The sequence below is a fragment of the Heloderma suspectum genome, chromosome 2 (genome assembly GCF_057233095.1).
Source record: "Heloderma suspectum isolate Gila_16-S chromosome 2, 16-S_ref, whole genome shotgun sequence".
Classification (NCBI taxonomy): Eukaryota; Metazoa; Chordata; class Lepidosauria; order Squamata; family Helodermatidae; genus Heloderma; species Heloderma suspectum.
In genome coordinates this window covers 52,656,609-52,682,930 of record NC_139459.1, presented here as the reverse complement: position 1 = coordinate 52,682,930, position 26,322 = coordinate 52,656,609, and the positions used below count along the sequence as shown (strand labels likewise).

The following is a 26,322-nucleotide window of genomic DNA, read 5'->3' as shown; positions in this document are numbered from 1 at the left end:
GTCTTTTAAAAAAAGTTTTAACTGTTTTAACCTGGTGTTTTATTCTTTTACCTTGTTGTTCACTGCTCCAAAATCTTATGATGTGGAGCAGTATATAAATATTATAAGTAAATAAATAAATACATAAATAAAATGTATTTTTAAGGTTTTGAACTTTTATAAACAGCCCAGAGAGCTGTGGCTAATGGGTGATATAGGAACGTATAATAATAATAATAATAATAATAATAATAATAGCGGCAACAACAACAACACCCCCCAATAGCCTGCTGTGACATGTTTGCTGGTCATTTTTAGGATAAAGTCTGTTGTATTCACTCTGACCTAGATGCCATCATTGATACAGTTCCAAAGGAGGTGTCCAGAACACTATCTGGTCTGGTTTTGTGGGATCTGTTTCAGTTGTTGAAGCCTGAGAATGCAGACATGGTGCTTGTAGAAATTCACCCAATTGCCTGCATCCTGAACACTTGTCGATATTGGTTTCTAACATGAAGCTAAAGGTGATTGACTGAGTGGAGGTTATAAATGCTTCGTCAAGAGAGGGAGTGGTTCCAGGTGTCTTGAAGCGGGGAGTTGCGAGACCACTTCTTAAGAAATCCTCGCTGCACCTAGAAGACTGTAATACCACTGTCTTGCACCAACTCCATTCCCTTGTAAAAGATAAGTGTGGATACCTGACCAGGGCTTGCCCCCAGATTCATCCAGTTTGATTTGCTTCCTTGTTTTAATGCTGAAGGAGTACGGCTTGGGTGGTTTGTAAATCAATGCCCTTTCCCCTATAAGTAAGCAGCTGCTCCCTTGCTTTGTTGACATTGTTAGCTTTGCTACAACAAACAAAACAAAACAACATATCACTCTAAATTATCCATCGAGATTGTTGGTGGTAAATGCCAAAGATGTAAATGCAGAAGTACATTAGGAAATATTTATCTCTTCCATTAAAACTGGACACAGTGTCACAAGCAGTGAACATGTGGGATACAGGAATTGCCTCTGAACTTGCAGAACCAAAAGTGTTGGCATTCTTGTGGACTGCTATGTATATTAAGTTAGTGGGCACACCAAAAGCTACCCAAATCTCATCAAGCTTTAGCTTCTGCAGTACAGACACAACCAAGACCACTGCAGCTACATTTTCTTTGTTATTTATTATTACATTTCTAAAGGCCCAATAACTATTGTTCTCTAGGTATCAACGGAGTGCATCATTATCTCCTTATATCCATCCTTTACTGCTTCTGCCATACGCACAAAAATCCTTGTGTCTACTTCTTCATGAATGAATGGAGATGGAAATGACAAATTGCTCTTAGAGGGGCTAGTTCCTGTCCATGTGTTAGTATTATCTGTTTGCCTTCCACCAGCTGCTCACCACTAATCTTTGACAGGAAGCAAAATAATTCTGTTTTGTTGCCATCAACACATGGGAAGTTCTACCAGTTACCTGGGATCAGTGATGTCGGGCAGAAAATTTTCCAGTGCTTAATTTTTCCACGGAAAAAAAAAATCTGTTTCATAAGTTCATTAGTAAAAATTAATGTATGTCAATTGAAAGTACAATTTTAGGCAAGCTTCACAGTTTCAAAATTGTAATTAATGTTTTTCAGGTGATTATCCCTACCAGGTATGTGACAGAATGCACACATCATTGAAATACATATATGTCTCAGAGTGAAATGGAATTAATAAACAGTGACAGTGAAACTGAGGGTGCCCCAACAATCTTAGCAGAAGAGAGTTGAATTCTACTGAAATAGATGAGATCAGCATATCATGCACAATTCTTTGGGTTGCTAAAATGAATTAGTGTGTCAACAGTTTTCAGTATCTTTGTTTTTTTCTGAAATGTAAGGGAAGTATATGGTCTTGTCTTTACATTTTTACAAGTATTCCAGTAAAACTGTCTACATAATACAACATGTAAATCACATTAAATGTGCTGTAATCTTTTTCTTCAAATATTTCAGGTCAAATATTTGTGGGGGATTGGGACAAAAAATTAACATGAGGTACTTTTTTTAGCTTTGTTGTTTACTAAATACAAGTATAATAAACACACTAGGCTAGGACATCAGAACATTTTTGTATGCAAATGACCATATGTAAAGCAACCTAATTTGCACTGGAAAATTTTCTAATACGACCTAAAAAAAATCCTATACAAATGTCTTACGCAAATTAACTTAATTTGCATTTGGATTTTTTTTCCTAGAAAACATTCTTTCCCAATTCAAGATTTTCAGAAAAATCCACTTCACTGGCTGGGATACATATAGATGCATCAACCCTCCTATAACACCCTTTGACCCAGTTTGCACATAAAGAGAAGGCACCATGGCTGAATTTCCCTGTGAGGTTTTTGGTCATGGTGGTGGCCACCATTCTGAATATTCAAGCTGTGGCAGGGGCATGCTCTAGCTTGTCATTACATGTGAACTCGGCAAGGCTGGGTTGTTGGGGTGGTTAACAAGCCAACCGCAACCCTAAAACAGCCCATGGGTTCTAGGTGCTTGTCAACCACCCCAACAACCCACCCTCACCAGGTTCACACAAAACGACAAGCTATGGTGTGCCCTTCCCATGGCTCAAATATACAAAATGGTGGCCACTGCCACAAAGAGTAGCCCTACAGGGAAGTTCACTCACAGTGACTTATTGTTACATGAGAATCAGGTCTGGGTTTCTTTTGGTCCTTACTGTTGTTTCTTGTGAGTCCCACACAACATCAATTCTATCATCATGCTTCAGATGCTTGCAAATGTAAGAAAAGATCACATGAAGGAGATAATATTCGAAGGTCTTAGCTAAACCTGACTTGAACAAGTTAACTATGGCTGCCCCATCCAGGATAACTACCAGTGCTGAAGGAATGTCCATATACAAGGAGTCACATTTGACCTGGTATGCGCTATCATGGAGGAAAAATAAACCACAGTGGCTTATTTTCCCTCCCCACATGTGCCAGTCATGAGCTGCCTAATTAGCATAATTACCTGGGCTGGACGTGGGTTGTCGTAACATCCAAACCTGGCAAGGGTAGGTGACTGGGCTGGTTTACAAACGACCCAGCAACCCTAGAACAAGCCATGGGTTTCTTAACAACAAATCCAAGTAATATTATTTCACTTCTGATATTTTTACTTTAATTCTAGTGACTCCAGTGAGACTCCACAAATACACTTGAGAACTTCATATTTTATTCTGTCTTAGTGAATTACACTTGCTTTTCATCTTCCCTCTTAATATTTCATCTTGCCTTCCAAATGATGTATTGTTCTATTAGTAACTATTAGACTGCATTTCTATTGTTTAGGGAGTGTCTTTATAGTGTGAATATAGTCTTGTACCCAGTCATGTAGCCATAGCAGGTTTCGTCCTTGCTTTTTTGTTTCTTTGTTTTGGGCTATGTGTGAATTCACTTTCTCTAATAAGGTATTGCTCAGCAGTCTTTGGTGCTGATTCAATAGACTTTAATTTTCAAACGATTCCCTTCAGGCTGTCCTTAATTAATAACCTAATTTTTGAAGTTATTTAGGTTTAGTATCACAATGATACTTCTCTGTGTGATCAGCCCCATACAAACATATAGTAATTCTAATGATCATTGTTATTTTGTTGTTCAGCCAATTAATCTTTGCAACTGGTCCCCTAGTAATGTCCAAAAGATTTGAACAATTTTGTTCCTAAAAAAACAACTTCTGTCAGCCAGAGAGAGAACATGTTTGAGGGTTCAAAATAATAGTTATATTCTCCCAAGTCAGACTGGCTAATAACTTTCTGCCACTAGCTTTTCTGCCACTAGGTTTTCTTTGATTGGTCCTAGCCTTACTGCTCTTCACTGTAGCACACAGTTTGGCCTAAATTACATGGATTAGTTCACCTTACTCTCGCTTGCTTGCTCCTGGTCTGTGTATAGTATACTGAGTTCTGGATTTTATTTATTACACAGATTTATACACCACTTTCCAGTGAACTGTCAAAGTGGTTAACATATTAGTAAGAATATAACCATAAAATATGGTGAAGACCTTTTTATTTTCGCAGTATTTTAGCATTTTAGTGTTCCAGTCTTTTAGCTCTGCTGTTTTAAATCTGTATTTTAAATTTCTGCATTACTGCAAGGTTTTATTCTGGTTGTACTTTCATATTGTAGCTTTTATATTTTTTTATTCTGTACCTTGAGATGTTAATTTTTGTGAATCACCCAGAGAGCTTCGGCTATGGGGCGGTATAGAAATGCAATAAATAAATAAATAAATAACACAATAAAATAATCACTGGTCAACAATAAAACTAAACTATACTGGCTGGGTCACACCTCAGGGAAAGCCTGCATAAAGAGGTGGGTCTTAAGCAGACATCTAAAAATCAAGACTGAAGATGTCTGTCTAATGTCAAAAGGGAACACATTCCAGAGGGCAGGTGCTACAACACTAAATGCTGTTACAAACCTCAGGAGCATGCAGCACTGTCAGAAGAGCTCATCCTGAGGACTGCAAAAACTGGGCAGGGGCATAAGAGATGAGGGGATTCCCAAGATAACTCTACAAGTTCATCAAGCTGCAGGAAGTACAATCTAGGTGATTTCCCTTCCAAACCTATTATTCTATGATGTTATGCCTTCTTAGATAATAAAACAATCCTATACTGAAAGTAAACATTTAATTCCAGAGCAAGGGCATCAGCTGTGCCATTCGTGCCATAGCCAAAACTGTGCCCAGACTCAGCACTGATGCTACCTTACTTGTCCCTTTCCTGCTATAACCTGAAAAGACTGTGTACCCTTGCTGTGCCCCTCTTCACAATTCTATACTATTTAAATCTAATTATTGTGCAGGCTGGCACAATACAAGGACAAGTGCATGGGATTACTAGAAAGCAAGACAGAATCACTTTTCAGAACTGGTCCTAGACCTGGCTTTAGGTTGCAATATTCTCAATTTTTCTTTAAATAGTATATATAAAACAGCAACATCTGTAAGGTAAGTACATGTTTTCTGGTGCAGTTCTAGGCTTCCATCGCAGTGCACATGCACTTGAAAGAAGATTGTGCACTCTGCTGATAACTCAGTTGCTGACCTGCCCAGAGCCCAACAGTACCAAAATATCAGAACGTTTTAAATTACAATATTAAAAGTGCTCATTTTGATCAATAATATATGCTGTACTTACCTCAAGATGTGTAAATGTTATTTCATCATTCACTATCTCCCCTATTTCCGAAGAGATGACTCCACCTTTTTGTTGAAAGTGTGTTTTACTCATATAGCCATCAGCAGAATCCTGTGTTTACAGAAAAATATTTTAAGTAAAATTAAAAATGCTTAAAACTCGACAAATCTAGAAGTTGAACCTTTAAAGGCAGCCTAAAACTATTTTAAATAAATAAAATAAAATAAACATTTAGGCATCACTAAGTAATATGATGACATTTGACAACTATATATCTCTTGACAGAGATGGTCCAAGATCTCAAGCTGAATTTACTTTCTTTCTTTGCCACTCAGAAAACAATATGCAAAGGTTCAGCAAGACTTACTAGCCCTATTCTTACCCGTTCTTCTACACATACCTACTCAGAAGTAAGTCCCACTGAGTTCAGTGAGGTTTACTCCCTGGTAAATGAATATAGGATTTCAGCTTAAATCCAATTATTGATCATAATAGTTCCTTTCCCAATACTGAAACAATCCATCCATTATTCTTATATTCTTTATGGCTGGGTTCAGACGATCAGCAGAGGAAACAACACAGTGTCGGTTGTTTTCCCCACCCCCGCGGGTGCTAGTCACACAACCAGGATCACCCTAATTACCCATGCCATGTCACAGGTTGCCATGTTGTCCAAACCTGGCACATGGTGAGGCCATAATTACTTTTCATCCATCCTACAACCCCTACTGCGAGCCATGGGTGGGTGAAAAGTTACTACAGCCGCACCATGCATTGGGTTTGGATGACACAGCAACCCACAGGATGGGTAATTAAGGTCCTCCCAGTCACATCACCACATGCGCAAGGGAAATAACTGATGCCATATTCTTTTCCCCAATGATCGTTTGAACCCAGCCTCTATCTTACTTCTTTCCTTCTTATAACACATTATAACAGTTATCTTTAAGCATCTCAGAACTGAACAACATTTTTCTCCATTGCCATTGGTGGAATTTCTTCTTTTTTCCCCCCAGAACCGGGCTACCATTATCAAATGAAATATTAATTTAATGTCATATTTTGAACTTAGCTCTTCAAAGTAACCTAAGACAACCACTACAGGATCTAATGGTATTATGACAACAACAAAACCACTTGTTTAATCATTACAATAGCAATGAGTAGGTAATATATAAGATGAAGAAATAAATATAATGAGTTGTGTGAGGACTTTTTCATTATTTGGCACCCAATTTTCTTTTAAGAGCAAAATCAATACGATAAACTTCCGAATGTTTAAAGCAATCATCAAAATAATTAACTGGAAATAAAGTTTTGAAATGAAAAATATCAATTGAGAATTGAAAGTTATTCTGAGAACATATTATTGGATGCACAAAAGCAATGATCTTATCAGGATAGGGGGATGCATTATTTGTAAAAAGCATTGTAATTTAAAGGATGACATACAGGTAGAAGTGCTTTAAAGGGGGATTTTTTCTTTTTCTATCATATCATCTGTGTGGGAGAGAAATTATAAATAGCTATAGGGAAATGGCTATGGATATGAATCAGTATTCATACTGAATACTGTATTCAATAAGGAGACTTAAAAACAGACTATCAAATACTGTCAAAATAAAACAAAGTGGTATTGTTTAAACCATAACTGCTGACCTACTTTTCAGTTACGGGCAGATGGTAAACCTGTAAATAGTGACAAAAAAGGCACAAGCATTCAATAGAAATTTCAATAGAAGCATTTGACAAGAAGCAAGAAGATGTATTCTTCCCATATGCCATTGAAAATGGGACTGAAAAGTTACCATCTGTAAAACAGGAGAATGTGAAGTAGCACTTTCTAAAATTAAACAGTAAAAGTACGCAGAACCAGAAAAGTCATACTAAAGAGCTCTATAAGAACGGAAAAGTAGCAATACGAATTACTAACTTAAATTTCAAAACGTAACAGTCTGAGAAACTTAAGAACATTCAACACAGTTCACATCACAAAACTAGAATATTTCACATTTAGGAAGTATTCCTGTGAAAGCAGATTATCAGAAAGAAAATGCTTCACATGAGATGCAATTAAAGAACAAGAGAAAAAATAATGGATACATATTAAAATGTGCATGTTATGTAAAGAACTAATGTATTTCAAATGTCACTTATCAAACGTATCTTCACATGTGTAGGGCATACATACAGCAGTATCCAATGCTGCTGCTGCACTCTCACTCCATCTACTGCATAAGGGGGGCCCACACTGGTGCAACAGAAAGCTAGTGGTTCAAAAAGCAATCCCAGAAACAAGCAGAAATGCTTGTTTCTGGGTCCAGACAGATCAGAAGAGCTTTCTTCTGCAAGCTCCATTGACCTGCCCTATTCCAGAAATGAGTGTTTCTGCTTGTTTCTGGCTGCTCCTGGAACTGCTAGCTTCCCACTAGCGCATGGGAAGGATTGGATACTGCCCATACTCATGACTATTCTGATACAATAAATACTTTTCTCATGTTCTATTGTTCTTGTGGCTGCAAAGCCTTACGACAAACAATGCATGTGCCAGTGAATTAGCTGGAACAGATGAGAGAGATCAAGTTGGTCAAGAAAGGAGACAAATGTTAGGCAGGACAGGGTATGTCCTGGTTCATGTTATAGTATCAGAAATGACTGCCCTGTATCCTCCACTTCCAAGAATGCATGATCCAGGCTCTCCTCTACAAGCCGAAGTCCAGTTTGATGCAATTTCTCGATGGGTGATTGCATAAACAAAGACTGCTGCACAGAGAGCTTCGGCTATTGGGCGGTATAGAAATGAAATAAATAATAAGAAGACGACAGCACCATGGACATTCTTTGCACGTTCTTTGAGATGCATGGTGGTGACAACTACTCATTCGCTCCTGCACTGTGAGAGGGCTGCTGCTGCTATAAGCAGAGATACTGTAAGAGCTGAGATAGTCAAGGAGGGAAAGAAGAGCAGTAAAGACAAACAAAGACGCAATAGGTAGGTAGGAGTTCTCACATGTTCCGCAGGTTGGGGGAGAGAGTTAAGTATTTACCAGCCAAAACATTGGCTGCATTGCACCAATAAATATTTTAACCCTTCTACAAAGCTTTCAAATTTAAAATGTCAGAGGCAACTTCACTTCTCTTTTTCCTTCCTTGCCCCTGGCCTCTACTTCCTTCATACCTTCTTTTCTGGCGCCCCCATTTGCCTCTATACATTTTGTCTCATCCTTAAAGATATCTAAGATAGTGGCCATCACATCTTATGGAAGCGAATTCTATAAATGAGTTATGCATTAAGCAAAGAAGTACTTTCCAGTTTGTCTTGAATCTCCCACGACACAGTTTTATTGGACGACTCCAGGTTCTAGCGTTATGAGAGGTTGGGTAAAAAAAAAAAACCTTCCCTTTCTCCCTTTTCCATGCCATGCATACTTTCAGCCACTACCATGCCCCATCACTTTCTTTTGCTTCCTACTTCACCTGCCTTGCCCCTCACTTCTACTTCTTCTCCAGCGCACTTGCCATCTTCCCTTCTGTCCTGCTTTGAGCTAATTCATATGTTAACAGCAGTAGTGAGGATGCTGCTGAAAACTGCTTTGCCATGATAAGTGCTCCATGCAGCTGACATATGTTATGGTTTTACCACCTAGATCAGTGGTATCTTGTGAAATGTCTCTGTATTCTGTCCCTTCCTTTCTTTGGCCTGAACAATACACATGGTAAGCCCACTGTCAGCAACTACCTAAGGCCTCTGTCACGAGAAACCAGTGATCGCTACTGTAATGTCCAAACAGATCTTCGGTACTGCCAGTTAGAGCTAGAGGTTTTGTCATATTGGGGATCTACTGATCTAAGTCCCATTGATTTCAATGGGTCTACTCTAAGTAGGGCTAACACTGGATACAACCCAGTGCACATAATGACAGGAGAGGTTCGCATCACAAAGGCACTCAGGACTGCTTATTCTGTCACCAGGCTTGCTGCACTTCTTCTCCACTGAGGTTCCTGAAGAAGGTGGGGGGTAGTGTCCTGTGCAGAGGCTCTCCCACCCTGAAGATGTCAGGTTCTAATCAGGTTCTGATAGCTAAGTGGTTTAGAAGAAAACATACAGTTATGTCCTCCCCATTTCCCCAAGCAGTGAGAAGTTCCAAGAGCAAAGCTACTCCACTTTTAGTCTCCTTCAGAGAAGGAAGTTAGTGTTATTGTTGTTTATTATTTACTTAAAAGTATTTTTAATTGTTTTATCTGCCCACCATGGCTCTCAAAGAAGTGTACATAAGATCCAATAAAAATAGAAAACAAGAATAAAACATTATTTAAAACAGGCCAAAAGAATTTTCAACACCGAAAGCCTGGCAAAGCAGTACTATTTTCACTGCCTGTCTAAAAGCCAATAGGGAAGCTAGCTGTCTAAAAGCCAACTGTGGAACTCCTTCGAAGGAGTTCCATAGTTGCAGTACTGCTCCAGAAAAGGCCCTGCCTCATGTACCCAACAAACCTATCCACTCCGGTGCAGGGCCATAAAACAGATGATCATCTGATGATCACGAAGCATAGACAGGCTTACATGGGAAGAAGTAGTCTTTCAGATATCCTGGCCTGAAGCCAAAGACTTACGATGTTTCAGTAATATCTGGTTTATTTACAAATACACAGGTAGAGTACAGATGGAGACAAGCAGCGTACACACTCCCACAAGGCAGCAGACTGACTACCTCACATCAAATCCTCAGGAGAGAGGCACCCTGCACCCCAAGGCCTCTAGCTCACAGTTCACTCCTCCTCTGCTTCTGTGCATCTGTCCCCTGAAAATTGGTTGTTGTTTTTACACACACAGAGCTTACATTAATCCGCCCTTCCCCTAGCTGGGGGCTGTCAGGTGAACAATATTTACACACTTATATGAAGACATATAGATTGTTGTACATGTAAATATTATTTCCTAAGTGTTATGTTTACTGGGAAAAGGAACCACATTGATCTTTAAATGTCTCTCTTGTTTGGATCAGTCCAACAAAATTTTATTAATTAAATGTAGGCAGCAACATCGTGTACTACGCTGACTTTTCGAGTAAACATTTGTTCCCATGGGGAGACTGGAAAGAATATCAATATTTTACAGCAAAACTGTACACCTATTTGGGGATATAGTTTTATTGAAATTTTACGTAAAAAAGCCAGATGTTTCATTTTCTTCAACTTCAACTAATTTAACAACAAATATGGATATGAAACAGGTTTTTGTTTTGAATCAGCCTCTCGTAACAGCAAGTTTAATTAAACTATGTGAAATTGCTTTCCTTGAATAACCTTTTTTTCACCCAAGGGAATGCAGAAGTTTTGTACCTAATCATTTCTGCACTTGAGACAGCCCCTGCCCTCTGCATGGCATCCCATAAATTTAAAGGAACAACCTATATTGTGGTATAGATATACAGATACATTTGTATGTATGGAAAGAAGAAAAAAGGAGTTAGTCCCTGATTGCCTCCTGTGGTGAATGGCTCATAAAATCTAGAGTGAGCCAATAATGGTTGCATACCTTAAAAGTGCTGCTGTTCAGTTTTCAATACTCAGACTCCTGCTGTTTGTGGCTCTCCCATCAGGGATGGACAACTTGTGGCCTTCCGGATGTTATGGCCTACAACTCATAATCATCCCTCATTGGCTAAGCTGGCTAGGGGTGATGAGAGTTGTAGACCAAAATATCTAGTGGGCCACAAGTCACCCACCCCTTATCTACAGCTAATCAGCTCAGAAGCTGTAGTGCAAAAACAGCTACTGGCTGCAGCCTTCCAATCCATGGCTAACTAGCCAGAATTGCATTTCTCTGATTCTTTCTCCTCCACTCAGCAGCATCCAATGGTTGTGTGTGTTAAGCTGCAGGCATAGAGCCAACAAAATGCAAGAGTGCCTCTCTGCCTAGCTTCTGCCTTCACAACCCCTCCTGGAAAGCTGACATCTGGCTTTTCATCTACCATTTTGCAAACATGTCTAATTATCCCAAATATAAAACATTACATAATTTAACCTTATTTAATAATTGTAAATATATGAAATGACCTTTGAGATCCATTTTGCATCCATGCAAGCAGTGCACCTGGAGCAGGTGCCATCTCACCTCAACCCCGTGATAAACCTCCTAGACACTGGCTCCACCAAGCAAATTAAACATGTGTCCTTGACAAATAAGTCTTACAGAAAGTTAAAGAACTGATCATGTCACATGACACACATTGCTGAGAAGAGTATCTGTTGAAAGGCAACCAAGCTGCATGACTGATAATGAACGGTAGCTGCATATTAAGAGCTTATTTCTCAAAGGAAGCACAGACAAATTGGGGTTTTATTAGCTGTTTCATTAAGTTTTATTTTAGACAAACACACACAGAAAGCATATGTGCAACATCTGATATAAAGGGATTCTATTCAAAACAGTCTCTGTACAAAACCCATTAATGTAGCATTAAATTACTCGACAAGCCTGAAAATTTAACTATAAATTTAACTCTTTGGATAATCTATCATTCCTGACAGTGTTTATTTCATTTGCTCTGATCTTTAAATCAATGCGTGTCTAATTCCAGCACATTAGTTCTGTCTTTTAAATGTATATATATTTTTAAATCTGTGCAGCTGGTGCCATGGGCTATTTTAGCACTTCGTTCTTATCAAGTTTGCACCTAAAACAAATCAATATGTGTACTTTTGTCAGTAAACATTTGAACACAAAACAGATCAGTTTAGAGAAAATTACCTTGTTCTTAGTTGCTTTTATTGCTATGCTATATTTATGTTTCCACTAAAGCACAATGAGCCAAATTCAGAATGTACCTGTCCTAGAACAAACCAATTCTGATTGCACATGCAGCTGTACGTTCAATGAGTAGTCACAGTTGCAACCCAAATCTAAGCAGTAGAGCAGAAAAATATAAAATCTGCCAGGAATAGTCAGAAATTTTGCATATTTAGTAGCTCTCTGACATTACCTACTTAAATGCTGGGTACAACCTTCCCCCCAAATCAGCTATTCTTATCTCATTGAAATTATTGGATTTGTACACTTAAGGCTACACTCTTATTTATGTGGGTAAATCCCAATGAACAAAGTCAGATTTACTGCCAGGTATACATGCACAGAATTGTTTCTTTCTTTCTTTCTTTCTTTCTTTCTTTCTTTCTTTCCTACATAGATTTATATACTACTTTCCAGTGAGCTATCAAAGCATTTTACAGAAATGACAAAAATGTAACAATAAAACACAGTAGAATAATCACTAGTCAGCTATAACCATACTGGTTGGGTCACCCTTCAGGGAAAGCCTGCATGAAGAGGTGGGTCTTGAACAGATGTCTCAAGTTCAAGACTGAAATGCCTACCTAATGTCAATGGGGAGCACATTCCAGAGGGCAAGTGCTGCAACACTAAATGCCATATTGCAGGTACTCCTGAAGCGATCTGTTCTAAGTTACACTCATGTTAACATGCACTTATGCCCAATAATTTCAGTAGACCTGAAATATGACTACAGAAGCACAGGAAGTTCCCTTATATTAAGGAAGATCAGTGGCCCATGTATTGTACTGTATTGTCTACAGTACACTGTAGTGTACTGAACACAGTATACAGTCAACTGTATGTTCTACAGTACACTGACTGACAATGGCTTTCCAGGGTTTCAGATAGGGGTCTTGCCCAGCCCTATTTGGAGGTGCCAGGGATTCAACCTGGGACTGTCTGCTTGTAAAGCATTCTGCCACCAAGCTTCAGCCCTGAGCTGGGCCTATCATTTGTATTGCACCTGCTGAAGAGACATTCCAACTGCCTAAACTAGCATAATACTGCACAGAGAATGCCAGTGTGGTATAATAAAGGTTCAGACTAGAATTGACCTGGATTCAAATCATGAAGCTCATGAGCTGATTTTGGGAGTCAACTCTACTGAAATGTCACAGCGTTGTTGTGAGCATAAAACTGGGAGTTGGAGAGAACTACGCATGCCACCTTGAACTCCTTTGAAGAAAGAGGGGCAGGGGGCTTAAATAAAGAAAAACAATCAACTGTAGCACTTACCAATTCTGCATTTAAAAATCTGACTCTAATTACTTTAGATATTTACTGCAGAACAAAATCACTCATCGCTGACTTCTAACGCCTAAAATTGGCTTTATTTTTTACTATTTTTTTTTTTACTAAAACTATTAGTGATGTGTCATGCGTTTTACTGGGATGTGTTCAAATGGGCCAACCATGCTACCTCTGTAGAAAGAAAATTTCTTACATTTGCCCAGTTTCAAAACTTGGAATAATGTAAGATTTTAAGGGTGCAATCCTATGCAGATAGGGGCCCCCTCCGTACTCAGAGGTGACCGCCTATCCAATGCAGGGCAGGAGAAGCACGGGGGGATCATTCCCTCTGTGCTTCTCCTGCCCTGTATTTTTGGCTAGATAGCCAATTGCAGCTGTCTAGCCGCAGGAGGGCAGAGCAGGAGAGGAGGCTGCCATATGACACATTGGATGTGTCATACAGGCATTTCTGCCCTCCCCACCCCCAGGAACGCCCCATTTCAGCCGCTCCGCACTCCTTTTGCGAGCGCGGAGCACAGGGCTGTTCCAACCTTCCGCCACTTCTGTGCTGCCTTGTAGGCAGCCCGGTTCTCCAGGAACCAAGGTCGGTTCCCGGAAAACCAGATATCCTATGGCCGTCTAGCCACTGACTAGCGGCCATAGGATTGCTCCCTAATAGTAACAAAATCTGTTTTATCAAGGTCAGTCTACAAATAGCCACTTACTTGGTCCCCTGTGATGAGTAAAACTTTCCTCCAGGCAACCAGGCAAGAAAGCTTTTGTTAATTAGAGGAGACAAGGGGTTTTGTATTTCTTTTATAGTAATGAACTATAAATTACTAAAGCTATTTGTGAGCGTATGAAATAGAAAAATAAATTCTGGCCAAGTAATTTTTGTAAACATTTGCAAAGCTGTACAAGATTATCCACCAAAAAACATCTTGGAAGCCATTTAGAAGGGAAATGCTCCCCATATAAATGACTAATCTTCCTGAGGATTCCTTTAAAGAACATATTTTTTAAAAAAAAACTGTAAAAAAACACAACAAAATCCTCAACTTCCTTTTTGAATTGAAGAAAATTTAAACTTCAGTGTGTGTTTTTTTAAAATTTAAAATACCTTAATCCTGCCCGTTAATAACATGTTTTCAGGGCAGTTCACAAATAAAAAATAATTACAAGAACTATTAAAGCTTTGAGAAAAGCAGAGCTCTTTAAAAGCAGTAGAATAAACAACCATACGACAATTAAACACTAAAAGAGCCAGAGATCTTATTGTTCACAGGTCTTGTAAGAGAAGCTTCCAAAAATTCTGTGTGTACCCACATCTTTGGCTTGAACGGTCTACAGTGTGGAAAAGGGTGAAGGGAAACATTGTAGAGATGGACAATGAAACACATCCCAGGCCTATACAACTTGGGGCAGAACTAGCAATAATATGCCTTCTTAAGAGATTTTAAAATTATTAGAGCAGCCTTCCCCAACCTGGTGCCCTCCAAATGCATTGGACTACAACCCCTTACAACTGCCTGGGGAATTCTGTGAGTTGGTACTCCAACACATCTGGAAGACATGATGTTGGGAAGGCTGGGTCAGAGACTTAAAACGTTGCCCATACCTTTACATATCTCCATTGCCAATTGTCTCCTATTTGTTCTGAGTGCTTGATAAATTCTGCACAATACTGCTTGAATTTATTCTCTTCCAAAAAGAAATCTTCACCATCCAAGTTAAGAGACATCTATCAAGAAAACAAAGTGTTAGTATTGGCAGAAGCTCTGAACTCTCCCAAAGGGAAGGAAAGAAAAGCAATGCAAAGGGGTCAGTAGGGATTGTGCTTACTCCTGCACCCTTGGCTTCAGATGAACTTTCTCATGAACAATGATGGTGTCTGCTTTGAATTATCACTCTATGCTATAGTAATTCATCCCTGTACACCTTGATAGGCCCTTATGCTAATGGAAAACCCTTCCAAAGGTACAAGCCTCTTCATCTTCAGCCTCTGCAGTGGTAAAACACCTCTCTCTACCAGTCCCATTTGGTTACCTTATGGAACAAATAGATTTCACCACAACTTTATTCGGCAGTAAAAATGCTTCTCTTTTCTTACACTCCAATCTGTAATGCATTCTGACAGACAGCATGCTTCAATACAATGAACAGAGTTGATATACAGTAGATAAGCCTTCAGCCAATTCTATCTTCTTTTTAAACTGAATTATGGATCCTGTGAGTAGAACCAACATTACCATCACTCCAGGTTACCAGGAATTAGGAAGAAGACCTACACTCCAGGTTTTGGAAATATGTCAGTAATTACTAGGTTTCCCATTGCAGTGATCAGATGCAAAACTGTAATCAACACAGTGCAGGTAAAAATACTGTAGTTTTCACACAGACTTTAAATAGAACCACCTGTTTTTAGCAAATGAACAGATGCAGACATAACAGAGCAACTGGAAACTGTAACACACAATAACATCTCCTCCCATGCACATACTATAAAATCATTGCAAAAGTCATGAAGAATTGAGCACTTCGTTAAAATGATTTGTTTCAGTGTAACTGTGCTGATCATGAGAATTTAGTTTGTTTCTTTATTCTGAAAGACCACCATCTTCCTTTATGCTTTATCCTCAAAATTAAAGGCATTCTAGTGCAAGGGTAGGTAGAAGGTAAATCAGGATCTACTGGTATATTTCTGGTAACTGGCAAGGATTTCTGACTCCCAATTGTTTAACAATAGCTGCAGCAAAATGACCCCCCCACCACCACCACCACACTAACACACTAAATTATATTGCTAAAATTAAGAAAGCTGGGGTAAAGTCTGTGAGCGCCATTCAGTTGTTCTACTACTTGAAACGTATCCGTGGGATCAGAAGGAGGAAGCCCTCCAAAACACCATGTAAATTGTCCTTCACCTTTCCAAGTGTATGTATTTTGTACCAAGTTCCAGTTGGTGGATCTTGCAGTTCTAGTAAAAAAAGAAAATAGATTTTGCAACCTTGAAGTCTGCCCACCTGTTCTACACCAACCCTGCACAACTTATATCCCATAATGTTGAATGATGCCCATCAACCATGTTTGCAATGGTGGCTTGCAAACCATTTATTTAGCCTCTCTGGTTTTTCTGCCTACATCACACTGAAATGGGATGGAGGCATAGGGCAGTCAAGCACCTAGCAAAATATAATACACGACTGTGTTCAACTTCATCTTCCTGTGGTATATGAGCTTTAACCAATACACCTGATGATACCTGCAAAATGCTCATGCCTCAGAGAACCATCTGCAACCCGATCTTGAGTACATTTGCTTTGTGGTGAAGGACAATTTACATGGCATTTTGGAGGGCTTCCTTCTTCCTTTTCTTAATGTCAACTCAGTTTGAATCAACACACAATGAAAGGTCACTGAAGTCAGACATCAGAATTCCGGTAATCATGAGGCTCATTTTTTTCTGTTTTGTTGTGTTACACAGAGTCAATCAAAGGCACTGTGATGCTTAGACATGCATTAAGCTAATGTACAGAGCCCAGACTGATGTTCAGGACTATAGCCCAAATGTCTATAACCCCTATTGATGTGCTGCTCACCATTTCACCTCAATAATGGGTCGGATTCCATTTACATTCCCACTTAAACTGACACATGCAACATGAAATTTGGAATAAATGTATAATTAATAACTATGAACGAACAAAACTAAAACAGTTGCAGATGACTGACAAGAACTCATATATACAGATTAATTTATGGGAACACACAAAATATAAGAACATTTAAAGAAAAGGAACAGTTGAGAAGTATCCCTGAGGAGAAGATAAATCCTTCAATGATAAATCTACAAAGGTTACTGTAATCTATAAAGTTCTCTCCTTCATAAACCTCCAGCCTCCTCCTTCTGTCCCTCTGCAGCCTCATTCCTTTCTCCTTCCAGCCCACTTTTCCAGCTGTTAGACCCAACGGCCACTCCAAGATTCCCCCCTCCCATTCAGATAGAAAGTTATAGCATATTATATTACTATAATATTGCAGTCTGTTATCATTATTTACTTGATGCATTGAATCCCAGTGTTCTGTCACTGTTTAGTGCAGAGGTATCCTGATATCCTGATGAGCAAACTAGCTCAAAGTGGGCTAGATGAAACAGTGATCCAGTGGATCCACAGTTGGCTACAGAATCGGACTCAAAGAGTGCTTATCAATGCGACCTTCTCAAACTGGGGAGAGGTAACGAGTGGGGTACCGCAGGGCTCAGTCCTGGGCCCAGTGCTCTTCAACATTTGTATTAATGACTTGGAGAAGGAGGTGCAGGGAATGCTGATCAAATTTGCAGATGACACAAAATTGGGAGGGATAGCTAATACTTTGGAAGACAGAAACAAAATTCAAAGTGATCTGGATAGACTGGAGCGCTGGGCAGAAAACAACAGAATGACATTTAATAGGGATAAATGCCAAGTTCTGCACCTAGGAAAAAGAAACCAAATGCACAGTTACAAGATGGGGGATACGTGGCTCAACCACACTACAAGCGAGAAGGATCTTGGAATTGTTGTAGATCACAAGCTGAATAGGAGCCAACAATGTGATGTGGCTGCAAAAAAGGCAAATGCTCTTTTGGGTTGCATTAATAGAAGCATAGCTTCCAAATCCCAGGAAGTACTAGTTCCCCTCTACTCACCACTGGTTAGGCCTCATCTGGAGTACTGTGTCCAGTTCTGGGCACCACACTTTAAGAAGGATGCAGACCAACTGGAGAGGGTTCAGAGGAGGGCAACAAAGATGATCAGGGGACTGGAAACAAAGCCCTATGAAGAGAGACTGAAAGAACTGGGCATGTTTAGCCTTGAGAAGAGAAGACTGAGGGGAGATACGATAGCACTCTTCAAGTACTTGAAAGGTTGTCACAGAGAAGAAGGCCAGGATCTCTTCTTCATCATCCCAGAGTGCAGGACACGGAATAATGGGCTCAAGTTACAGGAAGCCAGATTCCGGCTGAACATCAGGAAAACCTTCCTGACTGTAAGAGCAATACAACAATGGAACCAATTACCTGGGGAGGTGGTGGGCTCCCACACTGGAGGCCTTCAAGACGAGGCTGGACAGCCATCTGTCAGGGATGCTCTGATTTGGATTCCTGCACTGAGCAGGGGGTTGGACTCGATGGCCTTGTAGGCCCCTTCCAACCCTACTATTCCATGATTCTATGTGCACAATCTTTCCAGTCTCCAGGGCCACGTCAGGTGTCTGCTGCAGTGGCAGGGATATATGCATACACACATAGAACACACACACCCTTCTCACACTCACCCCAGCAGCAACACATCTTCTAGCAACAGTCTTCTAGCAACATTAAAGTACTAAGCCTCCCCCTTGTCCCAGCCACACACACAAAGAAAAAGAAAAAACGCTCTAGGAAAAGGCTGTCTGATTCCTGCCATAGAGCATGAACCTCATTCCTAGCACACCCTGGAAGTAGAATAGGAACCTTCAACCACTATTTCATGGGATGCTCTAGGAACAGGTTCCCTGCTCTTTGACAAAAACCATAGATCCTTTTTTTTTCTTTTCCCCAGCCCCATTTTTTCAGCAGATGCTGGCGGTCTGAGAGAGACCAGACAGGCTTGAGGGGCTATCTCTGGCCTGCAGGCTCACTTCTGGCAGCCATTTAGTGCTTCAGTTGCAGGTCCCATCCCCCCCAAAGCTTTTCACTACATTAAAGATCAACAAAGCTTTCTATGATATATGTGAACAAAACTTGCTTACTGTCCCTCTTCCTGGTCGTAGTTCTGCCACTCCTCCTTAAACATCATCTTTTTTTACTTCCTGACCTGAATACTGAATTTTCAGTTGGGCTTGTTTTCTATATGCATACTAATTTTATTTTTAATAATGCTTTCCACCAATTCACCCAGAACAGACATTAAGCTAACTGGCCTGCAATTTCCCAGATTCCCGCTGAATCCCCTTTTAAAAATTGGTGTTACATTGGCCATTCTCCTGTCCTCTGATATTGAGGCTGATCTTAAGGACATGTTACATATTTCAGTTTTTTTAAGAATTCTAGGATGGATACCATCTGGGCACAGTGATTTATTAGCTTTCAATTTGTCAATAAGATTGAGAACTTCATCTTTTGTCACCACTATTTGCCTTCCTGAAACAGGAAGACTCCCTTCCTGAATCTGTCCTTCACCTTCTGCAGTGAAGACAGATGAAAAGTATTCATTCACCTTCTCCACAATCTCCTTACCCTCCTTAAGTACTCCTTTAACTCCACTGTCATCCAACAGTCCAACTGCCTCCCTAGCTAGTTTCCTGCTTCTGATATATTTAAAGAATTCTTTATTGTTGGCCTTGATGTTGTTAGTGATATGCTCCTGAAAATGCTCTTTTTCATCTCTTACTGTCTGCTTACATTTCCTTTATGGAAGTTTGTGACCCCTTTTGTTTTCCTCATTTGGGCAAGGCTTCCATTTTCTGCAGGAAGCCTTCTTTTCTCTGATAGTTTCCTTGGCATTGGTCATTAACCATACTGGTGACCTCTTAGGACTTGATGCTACCTTTCCTAAGCTGTGATCTACATTCTAGCTGAGCTTCTATTATTGTGGTTTTGGGTAACCTCAAAGAATTATGAAGGGATTTAATAACTCCCCCTTTCAGCTTCCTTTTTACCAATTCCCTCATTTTAGAGAAGCTTCCTCTTTTGAAGTCAAATGTGACTACATTGGACTTAATGGGAAATTTTTAACTTATATATACATTAAATCTGATAGCACTGTGGTCACTATTTCCAGTTGGTTCAACAACACTCACATTTCGTACTAGGACCTGGGCAGCACCACTTAGGATTAAATCCAGGGTCACTTCCCCTCTGTCAATTCCATGGCAAACTGTTCTAGGGCACAGTCATTTAAGGCATCAAGAAATTTAACTTCTTTGTCATGACTGTAACATGCATTTATGCAGTCAATGTGGGAGTAATTGAAATCACCCATTATTACAAGACTTTCGCGTTTGGATGCCTCCCTGATTTCATTTTCCATCTCAAGATCACCCTGGGCATTCTGATCTGGGGGATGACAACAGCATGTCCCTATTACTAAATTAGTTTTGGAGCCCAGTATTGTCATCCACAGCGCCTCTGTGGAAGAGTCTGCCCCTTTTAGGTTTTCTAGTCTGCATGACACTATGCCCTTTGATATACAGGGTGGTACCTCCTCCAATACACCCTTTCCTGTCCTTTCTATAGCATTTCTATCCAGAGATGACTGTATTCTATGCCCACTATATCTAAGTTCTCCTTTAAAATTAGGCACTCCAACTCTCCCACCTTGGCTTGGAGGCTTCTAGCATTAGCATAGAAATACCTGTACACGGTGTCCCTCCCCAGATATCTCTGGCATGTGCATCTTTTGCTATGGCACCTTAGGCCTCTTTGACTGGCTATCTTGTTCCAGCCTATGTTCATGGCCCATTCCCTCCCTATCCCCATTTGGCCAATCGGAAACATTTTCACCTTCATTCATTAGAGATGATTCAACCAAAACCAGATGCTTCCCAGCTGCTCTGCCACCTTTTTTATGTTAAGCACCAGCAGTCTAGTTCCATTCTGGTTCAAATTGAGCCTGTCCCTCTTGCACAGGCCTGGTGTGTCCCAAAAAGTTCCCCAGTGCCTAACAAATCTGAACCTCCCTACACCACTGTCTCATCCATATATTGGGCCAACTGTAGTCCAGGAACAGCCACAGTTGGTGTACCAGCCAAAGCTGGTAAAAAGCACTCCTAGCCGAGGCCACTTGAGCCTCCAGGGCCAAAGATGAATCTAGGAGTCTATACACTTGTTCCTTCAGGGGGAGTACAACCCCATCCTGAACAGGAAACTGACCTATTTCCTGGACCTGTGACCCACCCACCATGCTTCCGTCTAACCAAGATTCAAACTTAGTTTATTGGCCCTCCTCCAACCCACCACTCCATCCAAGCACTGGTTCAGAGCCTGGATGGCCACACATGATTCAGATGTTATGGAGGAACAGAGCTGGGTGACATCTGCATACTGATGACACCTTGCTTTAAACACCCATGTACCTCCAGGATCAGAAGCAGCAGGAGCATATATACCAATAATTATCTCAATGCTCCTGAGTGTGGGTCCTTAAGTTGCCAAAATGGCTCCCCCCATGCGCAAATACACTTCAGAAAAAATTTGGAAGGGGGACACAAAAACAGCCCAATGGGGAGACAGAAAACCAGGTGGAGAGGGAAAATTGAATGGATGCCAAGGCTGACTGACTGGAACAATGAACAAGGAATTCCCTACTGCACAATTTTGTTGCAGGTCCCACTTATGCCTCTGAATATTAGCTGCTGGGGAGCAAAAGCGGGAGAGCGCGACTGCCTTCATGTCCAGCTTGTGAACTTCTCACAGGCGTCTAGTTGGCCACAGCAGGAAGCAGGATGCTCAACCAGATGTGACTTTGGCTATTGGGCGGTATAGAAATGACATAAATAAATAAATGTGCCTTTAGTCTGATAAAGCAGGGATCTTTTTGTACACACACATCAGAGGACCTGGCCCAGTTACTTAGGGTATCTCCAGCTGGCTTTACTTTTAGAGAACACGTGTGGCTTTCCCCCCCTTTTCCCTTTCCTTCCATTTTTTTCTAAGCCCCTGGCGATCTCTGCATTTCAGCCCATGATAGTCCCCACAACTGAGAGGCTCAACATGTGCACCATTGCACAGATGACTTCCCCCACCTGGGTGAGGAAGTAGCAAAGGGGAGGCATGGGGAACATGGGCTGAAAAACGTGTCTCAGAAGATCTGAAACTTACCACAAGGGACCGGCTGCACTGAGAGAATCCGGTTGTTTACCCGAATTGCAAAGCGGATAAAGCTAGTTTTTTTTTTTTCCTTTGTAAAATCACTGCTGCATCTGGCATGCTTACTAGACAAGGCTGTGCTGGAGAAGAGGGAGACAATCCTCTCACACACACACCCACCCTTCAGGGGCCCGGCGACTTCCCTCCCTTCCTCTGCGGAATTATCCCTGCGTGCGGTTGAGCAAAGGAGCGGGGCGTTGTGCGCGCGGGGGGCGGGGGCGTCAGTCTGGCTGGGCACGGTGGGGCGGGACAGAGCAGCCCCGGGGACGTGCCGCGGCGGCGACGGAGGCGGCTGCCAGGGCGGGAGTTTCCAAGGCTCGGCGCGCCCAGGCAGAGAAGCTGGCTCGGGGAGCCAGAAGGGAGCCCCTCGGGCGGAGAGGCGCGGCGGGCGCAGCTACGGCCCGCGCCCGCCCTCGCGAGCCCCGCGCCCGCCTCCCCCGCTCACCTTCTCCGCCTCCCGCCAGTTTCAGACGGCGGCGCGGAGCGGGCGCCGCCTCTCCTTTCCCCTGCGGGAGGAGCTCGGCGGGGGGAGGGAGGAGCGGCGGAGCACGCGCGGCAGCGCCGGCCTTCCCCTCCCTCGGGCTCCGGCGGCAGCCCCGGGCCGCAACCCGCGAAGCGCATGCGCCGCTCAGACGCACGCGTTGTGCGTGGGCGGCCGCGAGCGGGCGGAGGGCGCCGAAGCGGCTCGGAAAAGCGGGGCCGCTGCCTGCGCCTTGCTTCGCGGTCGCCGCCTCTTCACGTTCGGAAGTCAGGTTAGAACCTAGATCCTCTTTTTTTAAAAAAAGGCAGAATACGTTACATACGTGGAAACGGTTGGCGTTTTGTCTCACCTGGTTTCTGTGGCAATAGCATTTACAATAGAGCAACATTCAGATAATACGGGTTAGGACGTTTACAGCCTATTCCGGAAAAGCACTCTGGAAAATGAACGAACTTAGTGCAGTTCTCAAAGCATTTGCTAACGGCCCCACTGTGTCACGAGGAGAGATAAAATTCTGACAGTTGGCAACGGAACACTTTGCTCTGAGTCATCAAAAATTACAAGACGTTTCTGGGTGAAAGTCGGATCCAGCGGAATTAAAGCATCCTCTTAATTTTTTACACGAGATCTCCCCAAACCACCATCAAATCAGACAACACCTGTCTCCACAGACTGAACCACAGAAGCTACGGATATGGCACCTGCCAGCACCACCATGGCACAAAAACATGGATGTGTGGAGATTGGATCCTCATGGATCTTAATTATTTTTACAAGAGATCCCCCCTCAAATCACCGTCAAAATACACTGCACATCCATGCCCATGGACTTTCACTGTCCCATTTTGGACATTCAAGGCGGTGGTGATAAACATAGCATTCAATGTCCTAAGCTCTATATTTGTAAGAAACTGCCTCTCCTCCCACTCCTCATAGAATCATAGAATAGCAGGGTTGGAAAGGGCCTATACATGTTCTTAAAAATTTCTAATCCCCCCCCCCCCAAAAAAATGGCTAGTTGAGAGAGTGATGAGTTTGGATAGCAAAGCTAGACAGGGTCTAGTGTTCTCAGTGATTAAGAACATAAGAGCCATGCTGATATCAGACCAAGGGTCGGATCTCGTCCAGCATTCTGTTCACACAGTGGCCAACCAGCTGCCCACAGGAAACCCACTAGCAGGATACAGCACACTCCAGCTCATGTTCCCCAGCAACCTCTGTACATAGGTATACTGCCTCTGATACTGGAGGTAGCATATAGCCATCAGAACTAGATAGCCTTATCCTCCATGAATTTGTCTAACCCCCTTTTGAGCACAATCCTATGGCTGCTAGTCAGCAGCTAGACGGCCATAGGATCGGTCAGTTCCCGGAGAAATGACCTCCATTCCCTCCTGCACTCCCTTATAGGCAGCATGGATCGGCTCCACGCTTGTAAGAGGAGCGCAGAGGAGCGAAAATGGGGCATTCCTGGGGGCGGGGCAGGCGGAAGTGCTGTTCCAACACTTCCTATGTGTCATCCAGCATCTCCCCCGTCCCTGCTCCGACTTCCCGCGGCTAGACAGCCGAAATCAGCTGTCTAGCCACGAATGAAGGGTGGCTGAGGCACAGAGGGGATGATCACCTTCGTGCTGCTCCAGCCCTGCATTGGATAGGGAGTCGCCTTCGAGTCTGGAGGCAGCCGCCTGTCCCGATAGGGTTGCGCCCTTAAAGTCATGCAGATTAGTGACCATCACTACATCTTCTAGTAGCAAATTCCATATAAGATTCTTCCTTCCATCTCAGCTATTGACTTCTCTTTCCCTGCATGCTTACTAAAGCTTAAGCCACTTCCCAAAACTTGAGCTGATGCTATCATAGTACGAGACAGAGGATGTACAAGCTACTTGTACTATTTTCAGGTACATACCACATGAATATTAGAGAGTGCACTCATACCCTTAAATCAAATTATTCTGGACATCCAGGTAAATGCCTACATCAATAATGAAGCTGTTGGGCTCTGTGGTCAGGCTCCTTTTTGTCCTGCTGCTGCTACCTAGGATCCCTTCTTAACTAGAGAAGCCAGGATCAATTCTCCTCCCTTCTGGATACAAGACATGTGCTCTGCCACTGAGTTATGGTCCTGCCCTACTACACTGATTATGTATGGATTATGGACTTGAGCACGCTCCGGGAGAGAGCGCAGGACAGGAAGGCCTGGCGTGCTATGGTCCATGGGGTCACGAAGAGTCGGACATGACTGAACGACAACAACAAAACCTACTACATTCATTCATTCATTCATTGATTTATTCAATTTCTATACCACCCCATAGCCAAAGCTCTCTGGGCAGTTCACAAAAATTAAAAACCATTAAAATACATTATATAAAATATAAAACCATTCACGTAATAACATAGAACAAATAACACACACAACAACAACATATATCTAAAACAAAAACAATCAGCCAGAGACAATCAAGAGACTCATTATGCACTGCCTGAGAGAAGAGGGCAGTCTTAACCTGGTGCTGAAAAGATGACAATGTTGGCGCCAGGCAGGCCTCATCAGGGAGATTATTCCATAAACGGAGCCACCAATGAGAAGACCCTCTCCCTTCTTGCTGCCTTCCAAGCCTCCTTCAGAGGAGGCTCCTGGAAGAGGGCCTTAAGATGCAGGGTTTAGTGTGCGAGTCAGTTCATGTTGGGAGAGACATTCCATCAGGTAGTGTGGTCCCGAGCTGTGTAGGGCTTTAAAGGTGAAAGTCAGCACTTTGAACTGGGCTCAGAAGCATATAGACAGCCAGTGCAAGTGGGCCAGAATCGGTCTTATATGTTCAGACCTTCTGGTCCCTGTTATCAGTCTGGCTGCTGCATTTTGCACAAGCTGCAGCTTCCGAACCATCTTTCAAAGACAGCCCCACATAGCGCACATTGCAGTAATCTAACCTGGAGATTACCAGAGCATAGACAACTGAAGCCAGGTCATCCCTGTCCAGATAGGGGAGTAGCTGGGCCACCAACCGAAGCTGGCAGAAGGCGCTCCGTGCCACTGAGGCTACTTGAGCCTCAAGTGACAAAGATGGCTCCAGGCGGACCCCCAAGCTACAAACCTGCTCATTCAGGGGGAGTGTAATGCCATCCAGAATAGGTTGAGCACCCTCCCACTAATAGGTTAAGCACCCTCCTGGATGGCTCTAGGAGAACTACCCACTAACAGCATCTCAGTCTTGCCTGGATTGAGCTTCAGTTTATTAGCCCTCATCCAGTCCATGGTCGCACCCAGGCACAGATTTAGCACATCTACAGCCTCACCTGAAGATGAAAAGGAGAAATAGAGCTGCGTGTCATCAGCATACTGATGACAACATACTCCAAAACTTCGGATGACCGCACGAATTTCATGTAGATGTTGAATAACATGGGGGACAAAACCGACCCCTGCGGAACCCCATACTGGAGAATCGACAGGGCCAAGCAATATCGCCCAAGTACCACCTTCTGCAACCGGCCAGTAGGAGCGAAACCTCTGCAGTACAGTGCCTCCCACTCCCAACTCAGACAATCGCCCCAGAAGGATACCATGGTCAATAGTACTGAAAGCTGCCAAGAGATCAAGGAGAATCAACAAGGTCACACTCCCCTGTCTCTCCTGCGACATAGGTCATCATATGGGGTGGCCAAGGCTGTTTCCATGCCAAAACCCAGCCTGGACCCCAACTG

At 42.3% G+C, this 26,322-nt stretch overlaps 1 protein-coding gene across 13 annotated transcripts in view; it reads right to left on the bottom strand.

Annotated features, from left to right (window-relative positions):
• Window positions 1-26,322, bottom strand: part of ATG10 (autophagy related 10) — a 202,950-nt gene that overhangs the window by 96,300 nt on the left and 80,328 nt on the right. For 4 of the 13 annotated variants that reach the window (XM_084833587.1, XM_084833589.1, XM_084833586.1 and 1 more), the window contains 2 exons: window positions 14,859-14,981; window positions 5,176-5,286 (listed from right to left, as the gene is read on the bottom strand). In XM_084833587.1, coding sequence (XP_084689713.1) covers window positions 5,176-5,286; window positions 14,859-14,981 — 234 coding nt within the window. Of the gene's footprint in view, window positions 1-5,175; window positions 5,287-14,858; window positions 14,982-18,302; window positions 22,753-22,963; window positions 23,596-26,322 lie in introns of those variants that run through there. The other 9 variants (XM_084833584.1, XM_084833580.1, XM_084833594.1 and 6 more) reach the window with 7 other exon arrangements.